A 9873-nucleotide genomic window follows, 5' to 3' on the forward strand; every position below is an offset into this window, starting at 1 on the left:
AATTGCTTTCAGAAATCACCTTTCCCTAGAGCTGAATGTACAAACCACGGAGCATTTCTGTCACAGAGCCTGAGTCAGACATCTAAAAATGCAGCTCCTCAAATCCCATCCCTCCCTTTCTCCTCAGATTCCCAAGAGAAAACAAATGTAAGAGCTCAGAATGTTTTGGGTTCTGGGCTAAGACAACACGAGCTTCAGTCGGTGTCTGCACATCAGCTGTGGAAACCATGTCATTTTTATTGTGTGTGCAAACACGCACAGTGGGAAAAGAATGCAGTTGGTGTTCCCAGCCCTCTTCCCTGGAGGAGCAGGGTGGGTGGAATTCCACTCCCCAAGCCCTCCCTGAGCTCACTCAGCTGGCCTGGCACGGATGGGCCCAACTTCTGCCACCCCAGCTCCTACTGGGATGGGAAATTCAGAAATAATTGTCTGCAAAAGTTCCAAGGAAAAGGAAGAGGAATGCAGCAGGGACAGGGGAGGGCTCTGTGGAGCTCAGGAGGTGCTGCTGGTGCTGCCCATGGCCAGGTAGAGGATTTCCTTGTGGAAGTTGGCCTGTGCATTCATCAGGTGGAACAGGTTCAGGAAGCTGCTGTCCTCCTCATCCCTCTCCCCTGGCAGGGCACAGAAAAGGAGTGAAAGGGGGGAATTCATTAGGGTCAGGTGAACCCCCCTGAGGCAGAGCTCTCAGCAGAGGGAGGCAGCAGCCTGAGCTTGTGCTGGGTTTATCCTCAGCCTCTGCCATGGCAGCACAGGAGGAGCTCAGCTTGAGCTTGTGCTGGGTTTATCCTCAGCTTCTGCCATGGCAGCACAGGAGGAGCTCAGCCTGAGCTTGTGCTGGGTTTATCCTCAGCCCATGGCAGCACAGGAGGAGCTGAGCTCAGCCTGAGTTTAGTGCTGGGTTTATCCTCAACTTCTGCCATGGCAGCACAGGAGGAGCTGAGCCTGAGCTTGTGCTGGGTTTAACCTCTGCCACAGCAGCACAGGAGGAGCTCAGCCTGAGCTTGTGCTGGGTTTATCCTCAGCTTCTGCCATGGCAGCACAGGAGGAGCTCAGCCTGAGTTTAGTGCTGGGTTTATCCTCAGCCTCTGCCACGGCAGCACAGGAGGAGCTCAGCCTGAGTTTAGTGCTGGGTTTATCCTCAGCTTCTGCCATGGCAGCACAGGAGGAGCTCAGCCTGAGCTTGTGCTGGGTTTATCCTCAGCTTCTGCCATAGCAGCACAGGAGGAGCTGAGCTCAGCCTGAGTTTAGTGCTGGGTTTATCCTCAGCCATGGCAGCACAGGAGGAGCTGAGCCTGAACTTGTGCTGGGTTTATCCTCAGCCATGGCAGCACAGGAGGAGCTGAGCCTGAGTTTAGTGCTGGGTTTATCCTCAACTTCTGCCATGGCAGCACAGGAGGAGCTCAGCCTGAGTTTAGTGCTGGGGTTCATCCTCAGCCTCTGCCATGGCAGCAAAGGAGGAGCTGAGCTCAGCCTGAGTTTAGTGCTGGGTTTATCCTCTGCCATGGCAGCACAGGAGGAGCTCTCCCAGACCCCTTCCAGCCTGTCCTGGGACAGACAGGAACAATTGTGAGCCAGGACAAGGAGCTGGGCTGGGCTGGGCTGAGCTGAGCTGAGCTGAGTGTTTTTAAATCTGTCCCACCACAAAGCTGGGCCCAAATTCCCTTTTGGGCTGGGCTGAGCTGAGCTGAGCTGAGCTGAGCTGAGCTGGGTGTTCCTCACTCCAGCAGCTGGTGCAGCTTCAGGCTCAGCCCAAAAGGGACTTTGGGCCCAGCTTTGTGGTGGGACAGATTTTAAACCACTGTTGGTTTCAGCATCCATGGCACCAGGAATCCCTTAAAAATTTGGTAATTTAAAATAAGTTTTAAATTAATAATGGTAATAATAATAATACCAACAATAAATTATAATATATAATAGTAAAATAAATATAAGAAATAATATAATATAATATAATATAATATAATATAATATAATATAATATAATATAATATAATATAATATAATATAATATAATATAATGTAATATAATGTAATATAATATAATAGTATAATATACTATAGTATAGTATAGTATAGTATAGTATAGTATAGTAGATAATAGTATATAATATAATAGTATATAATATAATAGTATATAACAAAATATAATAGTAGATAATAGTAGATTATAGTATAATAATTAAATTATTATTTATAATACTAAAAGAAATATAACTCTATATAAAATAAAATCAATATATAGTCATATATAAGTAATACTAATATTTTATAATTCTCTATAATAATAAATATATTGAGTATATAATAATTATATAATAATTTAAAAAAAAATTTAAAATAAATATTTCTTCCCAACTCTGACACTTGCATGGTTATTTTTGCTGCCCAGAGCAGCTGTGGCTGCCCCTGGATCCCTGGCAGTGCCCAAGGCCAGGTTGGAGCAGTGGCACAGGGGGAGGTGTCCCTGCCCTGGCACTGGGGTGGCACTGGATGAACTTTAAGGTCCTTTCCCACCCAAACCATCCTGAAACTCTGCAGATCTGTGATTTTTATGTCCTCAAGCCCTTACCAGCCAGCACTGCCTGCAGCATGTCCATGAGCATGCGGGCAAAGGAGTTCTCCAGGCACTGCAGGAAGTTGTTCCTCTCCCAGGGAGTGCTGAAAACATTGCAGACCTTCTGCATCATCTTCACTGCCCAGTCCATGCAGTACAGGTCCTTCTCACACACCTGGAGGGCACAGGAAGGATTTAAAGCATGGATTTTATGGTGCAAGGTCAAATCTCAGCGTTCACTGCTGCTTCTGGGTCAGCTGTGCCAAGGCCTGGAGGATCTGGGGTTGTGAGGAGGACACAGAGGTTGTTCTTGCTGGCACAAAGGGAATTCTGAACCTGTGGAAGCCCTCCCTAGAAAAATTCTGTGCCAGAACTGGGAGATGAATGGAACTTTTGGTTTTTTGGTCTTCTTTGCTGTTTATTTTTCTCTTATCAACAGTTCAGCACTCTGTGTACTCTGTCAGACTTAGTGTAAAAAGAAAAGGCACCAAAAGTCACCAGACACACAGGTTCAAGGTCTTTTAAAGCTGTTTTGTCCAATTAACCCTTAGAACATATTTTATTTCTACCTTTCTACCAATAATTATTTGTCTGTTCATGCAGCATCTGCATTGCAGCTCTTTCAGTGCCACCAACCCTGCAGAAAATGGAGGAGATGAAGGAGGAGATGAGACAATTCCCAAAATCCTCCATCTTGTCTCCTATCCACCTTCATCCTAAAACTCTGAGTTTTTCACCCTGTGATAAATTAATTACACTATTATCTATTTCACACACGGAAAATTCCAATTCATCCCAAAGTCTTGGAAGTTTTCTCCAGGGATGAAGGTTAAAAGCAGTGTTCTCCTGGAGGTCAGAACTTATTCCCTTGTGCCCTGGCTTCCAACATGACCCTTTTGCTGGTGGTGCTTCTCCTCCTCAGGGAGAAAAAGCAGAGAGGTGGAAGAAATTTTTCTTACAGCAAAAAGGAAATGAGGAAAAAAGTATCAATAAAAGATGAACAATTGTTTTCAATCCCATAAATTAAAGACTTTGAGCAAGGGCTGGGTGGGATGTCTGCCTCAAATCTCCTTTCAGCTGCTGTTTGCCTTAAAATTGACTTTTTGCACCTTGCAATGGAGTGGGTTTGGTTCCATGGCACAAGGAGCTGGAGGAGAGAGGTGAAAATCCCAAACCCAGCTCCTGGCTGGATTTATCCCTGGGGGTAAAATTTTCCAGCCTGAGGCAGCAAATGTGGGGCAGAGAGGCTGAGCTGTACTCACCAGAACCATGAAGACCATGAGCCTGGCCAGCTCCACAGCTCTGCCATTCACAGCTTTGCTGGCCATGAAGGTGAAGCAGATGCTGTTCCCACTGAGGAGCAGCAGCCGAGCGTTGTTCTCCATCAGCCACTCCTGGGGAACCACTTCAGAACGGGGGGGAGAGAGGATTTCAGTGCCTCTGAAATTTCCATAAATCCATTTCCATCGTGGGAAATGGATTTAGAGAAAATTCTCAGACCCTTGACAGAAGGTTTACTTAGTTTGTGTTTGGGTGTAGGCTTTGAGATAAGAAATGTTAACTTAGAGATGCTATAAAATAAGATAGATATTGTTGAGAGGGAAATGGAACTAGAAATAAATAAATAAGACTAGATATTTTAGGGAAATAGAACTATGAAAGATTTATTGAACTAAGACCTAAAGGAGTAATTCTAGATAATTAGCTTTAAGAAATTTATAACATAGTGTGACTAAAGCTGATAGGGTAAAAGATGCTTATAGTGTATTGTAATTAAAAATTAGCTTCTGATTGTGATGGCATGAATTATAACATCTGTATTTTCTCACCCTTCTCATGAAAGTAAAAATAGAATAAAAGTTTTTAAAACACCTCTCAGTTGCCCCATCTCTGGGTCAGAAAAGGGAATAGTCCAACAACCTCTGAGCAGAAGGGGAGCAGTGAAATTGCAGCAATAATCCCTGCCAGTGATGGTCAGAGCTCTCCACACCAACTCTGGGACACAACCTCAGCCAAAACCCCTCAGTGCAGCTGGGAAAAATGCTCAGGAGAATTTTGCCTGAGCAAATTCATGTTTGGACAAAGTTTCCTGAATAATTCGAGGTGAGATTTGAGTTTTAAAGGTTTGTATGGGTTCTTAAAGGATTTCTCCATGGGGAAAGACAGCCTGGATGTGTAAAACAAGCTGGGTTTGTCTCAGCCCACTTTGGTTTCCCAGTGTGAGGACTTTTCCAGCTAAGCCACAGCTACTGAGAGGAATTTTGCAGCACACAGCTGGGTCTGGAGGATGTGAGGATCCAGAATCCCAGGGATTAATGATAAAGGCAAAAAAACACACCTGACAGCTCATCCACAAGACTGATAACATCATCTGCTGTCCATTCTCTAGCTTCTGTACCATACAGCAGCTTAATTGCATCAGCTAAACCCTTCAGACTGGTCTCATCTGTTGGTCCTTCTATCATTTTCTGCCAGACCACGTGTCCTGGGTGATATATCAATCACAACTGCTGGTGAGTGACAGTTTTTAAACAAGGAAGGAGCTAAACTGAGCCTCAGGGCAGAGGGAGAGGAGAGGAATTCAGGGGACACCATTGAGGCTTTGTGATTATTTTCCATCTGTCATTTCAGCAGGGACAGTGAGTCAAACTTAAAGAAAGTCAGTTTTAATAATTAAGTGAGAAAATGTGTTTTCCCTCAGGGAAATGGGTGCTTCTTTGGGATGGATTTGAGTCTCTGCAAGCAGGGGAGAATTGAGGAACAGAGGTGTAATTTAATCTCTTCATTGAATTGTAAGTTACATGTGTATTTGTGTGTATAATTTATATATTTTCTGTATGTTAGTGATGCCTGGTTGAGCAGAACAATTTTTTCCCAGGCAATGCAATGGCTCCAATGCCTTCAGGTGGACAGAGGGCAGGTTCAGATTGGATCTTGGGAAGGAATTCCTTCCCTCCCTTCCTCATGGGAGGATCCTGTGAGGGAGGGGCTGCAATGAGGCTGCCCCATCCCTGGAAGCGTCCCAGACCAGGTTGGATGGGGTTTGGAGCAACCCTACACTGGCTTGGGACAGTGGGAGGTCCCAACCCCTTCCACGACTCCACGATTCCAACACAACCCCATTTTTTGGGGTTTTCCTGCCAGATCTCCTCCCTTCGCTCACCGTCGCGGGAGGACACGGGCCCGAAGATGATGTAGAGCAGGCGGGCCTGGTTCACCATGGGCCAGGGCTTGAGGATGCGGGTGAGCCAGAAGGCGGAGTCGCTGCGGCGGCTGCCGGGCGACAGCAGCACCCCCCGGCAGAAGAGGCGGATCCGCAGCTCCAGCCGCCGGGCGCTGCCTGCAAAACCGGAGGGATCAGCAATTCCCCGGCCTGGATCCCTGCAAAGCTCAGCTCCTTCGCAGGGAGGGAAAGGAGGGGGGTTCTAAGGTGTTTCATTCGGGTTTTGGCTCTTGCTGCCTGAGTTTGGGTGGTTTGCCCTAATTCAGGGGGTGGAATGTGTGGGTGCATCCTCTGGGGTTTGGCAATGGGTGAGGTGGATGGAATGCTCCTCAGAAATTCCTGGTTCTGGGGAGCAAGGGATCAAAACAATCCCTTGGGATCAAGACAATTTGTCCCTCGAGAAATTCTCAAGAGGAATGGGAGAAATGGGAGAATTTCTCCATAGGCATTACCCCCATCAGTGCTGGGGTTCAGAAACATTAAACCTCACTACTGCTTCATTTTATCCTGAATTTTTATTTCTAATTCCTCTCCCAGCTTTTTCGTAGGGAGGGAAAGGGGGATTTGTAACATGTTTGATTTGGGTTTTGTCTCTTGCTGCCTGAGTTTGGGTGGTTTGCCCTAATTCAGGGGGTGGAATGTGTGGGTGCATCCTCTGGGGTTTGGCAATGGGAGGAAGGGTGATGTGGATGGAATGTTCCTCAGAAATTATCCAAACAATTTCTCCCTTGAGAAATTCTCATCAGGAATGGGAGAAATGGGAGAATTTCTCCATAGGCATTAGTCCCATCAGTGCCGGGGTTCAGAAAAGTGAAACTTCCCTTTTTACTGCTTCATTCTATCCCTAATTTTTATCTCTAACTCCTCTCCCATCGACTTCATTGTTGTAGGGTGGGAAAGACTCAAATCCACAAGTGATGTGTAGACACAAGTGATGCTTTGGATTGATAATGGGATGATTTCCAACCCCTAAAGACCTCTCAAAACAAATAATTTCAGAGAAAAAAGCACTTCTCTCTGCTCTTGGGGAGGAGCTGTGTCCATCAGGTGAAGCCCAGAACTGCTGTAGATACAAAACCACCCTGAATCCCACAACCAGGAGCCATTTTTTGGCTGAGATTTTTGGGGCTGAAATGGCACTTTTGGGATTTTGAGGCTGAAATGGCACTTTTTGGGGTTTTTTTGGGGGGCTGAAATGGTATTTTTGGGGTTTTTTTGGGGGCTGCTGGCTGCTCGGGGTTACCTGGTTTGCTGCTGACAACCGTCTGCACCTTCCGGGCTAAATTGCTGAGGTCCCAGAGGAAGTTGAACACCCGGTGGCACTCGAGCTCATCCCAGCCCGCGGTCAGGATCTGGAGGGGAGCGAAAATGGGCTGAAAATGAGGAGGTTTGGGAGAAATTCCCTTCCCAATGCCAGCAGTCCCAGCAGATAAAGGCGATTTTATCCTGCAGCCTCTCAGGAGACGGAGGGAAAAGTCGTAGCTGAGTGGAGGTGCTTAATTTTGTACTACAATTGGCCAGAAAATAAAATTTATAAAATGATTTGAAGCATTAGAAAGCTGAGATTCATCAGGTGGTGCTTAAGGATTTGATAGTAAAATTGGCCAGAAAATAAAATTTATAAAATTATTTGAAGCATTAGAAAGCAGGAATTCATCAGGTGGTGCTTAAGGATTTGTACTAAAATTGGCCAGAAAATAAAATTTATAAAATGATTTCAAGCATTAGAAGGGGAGTTCATTTATCTGCTTGTTGCCTCCCAGAAATCAAAAATTGCTGAGAGTGTCCCAAAATCTGATTTGTGGCTGTGATGTGGATTTGCTACAAAATGTCCCAGCACCAATAATCACCTGCTCTTCTAAGAGAGGGTTTTAATTTTTAATTTTTCATTTTTCATTTTAAATTTTTTTTTTATTTTATTTTTGGTTTAGATTCATTTTAAGCTACCACAAACTATCCTGGCCTTTGTTGTGTGGAGCCATTTCCCTGGAAATCAAAGTATTTCTGCTCTTGACTTGTGAATTTGGGGCTGTGTGATAAAATTTTCCCTTTCTCCCCTCTCTTCTTAGGTAATAAATTGTTAATTTAAAAAATTTAGACTGGCTGGGAGTGAAATCCAGGCCAAGAAATCCTCAGCAGTCAAATCAACAACTTCCAGCACCAGAAAGAAAACCCAGACAACTGCATGAATAAACACCCCAAACCACTCCATAAAAAAAACAAAAACAGTTTATACTTTAAAAAATCTTCCAAAACACAGGTTAATTTAGAAAAATTTTCGATTTTTTAATGAATTTGACTTGCCTTGTGTGCATGGGGATACTGTACCTGTAAGAAAACCCCATAGCACTGCAGGCCCAGGCAGTGCAGGGGGCTGGCACAACCATTCAGCTTGAAACAGGAAACCTGCAAGGGCAAACAGCAAAAAAAAAAATTTGTCCTAATTAATTTTTAATTTTTAATTGGAAATTCTAGGTGTTCATCGATTCAGAGAGGTGCAGAAGGATTCACTACTCTTTTTGGGTGAGTTATGGGAGTGTTGTGGGAAAAAGTTGGGATGGGTTGTGGAAGATGCTTTGGGGTTTGGAGTGAAAGCTGGGGGTGCAAAAGGGTTTGGGAAAAAAACCTCAATTTTCAGGGAAAAAAAAATCCATTTTCAGGGAAAAAAAACCTCAATTTTCAGGGAAAAAACCCTCAGTTTTCAGGGTGGAAAAACCCCAATTTTCAGGGGGGAAAAACCCCAATTTTCAGGGAGCTAAACCCCCATTTTCAGGGTGGAAAGTCTCCAATTTTCAGGGTGGAAAATCTCCAATTTTCAGGGGGGAAAAACCCAATTTTCAGGGGAAAAAACCCTCAGTTTTCAGGGTGGAAAAACCTCATTTTCAGGGGGGAAAAACCCCAATTTTCAGGGTGCAAAAACTCCAATTTTCAGGGAGCTAAACCCCAATTTTCAGGGGGGAAAAACTCCAATTTTTAGGGTGGAAAATCCTCATTTTCAGGGAGGAAAAATCCAATTTTCAGGGAGCTAAACCCCCATTTTCAGGGGGGAAAAACCCAATTTTCAGGGAGGAAAATCTCCAATTTTCAGGGGGGAAAAACCCAATTTTCAGGGAGGTTTAGGATTTTTCAGCCTTTAGGATGTTTGATTTCCTGGAGTAACCCAATACCAGGACTAAACTGAGTAATCAGATTTAAGGGATTGCAAGCATAAATGCTAAGAATACTTCCAGTTCTATAAAGAATATAAATAAAATAAAATAAAATAATAATAATAGAAAATAAAAATAATATTGTCATTAATATTAAAAATAAGTTCAAATGAATTTTTCATTTTTAAACAATAACATTTAATTTTAAATATTAATTTTAAATATTTAATTGAAATATTTAATCGAAACATTAATTTTAAATATGATTTAATGTTAAAATTAATAAAATAAATATGACTATAATTTAATAATTAGAGTTTTATGAAAGTTATCTTAAAAAATAGGTAAAAAAATTGAATTTTATCCTTAGACTTACCCCTGAGAGCACCTTGTGCACATATTTGAGCCTGTCCCTGGTGGGCAGCAGCAGAGTGCACCTCTTGAGCAGCAGCCCTGGGGGAACAAACAAACAAAAAACAGGGAGGAAAAAATCCATTTTCAGGGAGGAAAACCCTCAATTTTCAGGGGAAAAAAAGCCCATTTTCAGGGAGGAAAAACCCAATTTTCAGGGTGGAAAATCTCCAATTTTCAGGGAGGAAAAACCCCAATTTTCAGGGGGGAAAAACCCAATTTTCTGGGAGGAAAAACCCAATTTTCAGGGAGGAAAATCCCCAGTTTTCAGGGAGGAAACCCCCCAATTTTCAGGGTGGAAAAACCTCAATTTTCAGGGTGGAAAACCCAAATTTTCAGGGAGGAAAAAGCCCAATTTTCAGGGAGGAAAAACCCAATTTTCAGGGAGGAAAACCCTCAATTTTCAGGGAGGAAAAGCCCCAGTTTTCAGGGAGGAAAACCCAGTTTTCAGGGAGGAAAAGCCCCAAATTTCAGGAAAAAAAAAGCCCATTTTCAGGGAGGAAAAGTCCAATTTTCATGGAGGAAAATCCCAATTT

The 9873-nt window shown here is 43.6% G+C and overlaps 1 protein-coding gene across 1 annotated transcript in view; it reads right to left on the bottom strand.

Moving 5' to 3' along the window:
- FBXO47 (F-box protein 47) overlaps positions 1-9873 on the bottom strand; it is an 11861-nt gene continuing 1988 nt past the window's right edge. The window contains exons 3-10 of the mRNA XM_063178895.1: positions 9303-9379; positions 8106-8183; positions 7021-7129; positions 5718-5894; positions 4893-5039; positions 3817-3959; positions 2570-2729; positions 1-611 (exon numbers count right to left, since the gene is read on the bottom strand). Of these exons, the coding sequence (XP_063034965.1) occupies positions 493-611; positions 2570-2729; positions 3817-3959; positions 4893-5039; positions 5718-5894; positions 7021-7129; positions 8106-8183; positions 9303-9379 (1010 nt within the window). The 3' untranslated portion in view covers positions 1-492. The remainder of the gene's footprint in view (positions 612-2569; positions 2730-3816; positions 3960-4892; positions 5040-5717; positions 5895-7020; positions 7130-8105; positions 8184-9302; positions 9380-9873) is intronic.

This window comes from Melospiza melodia, chromosome 30 (assembly GCF_035770615.1).
Source record: "Melospiza melodia melodia isolate bMelMel2 chromosome 30, bMelMel2.pri, whole genome shotgun sequence".
Taxonomy (NCBI): Eukaryota; Metazoa; Chordata; class Aves; order Passeriformes; family Passerellidae; genus Melospiza; species Melospiza melodia.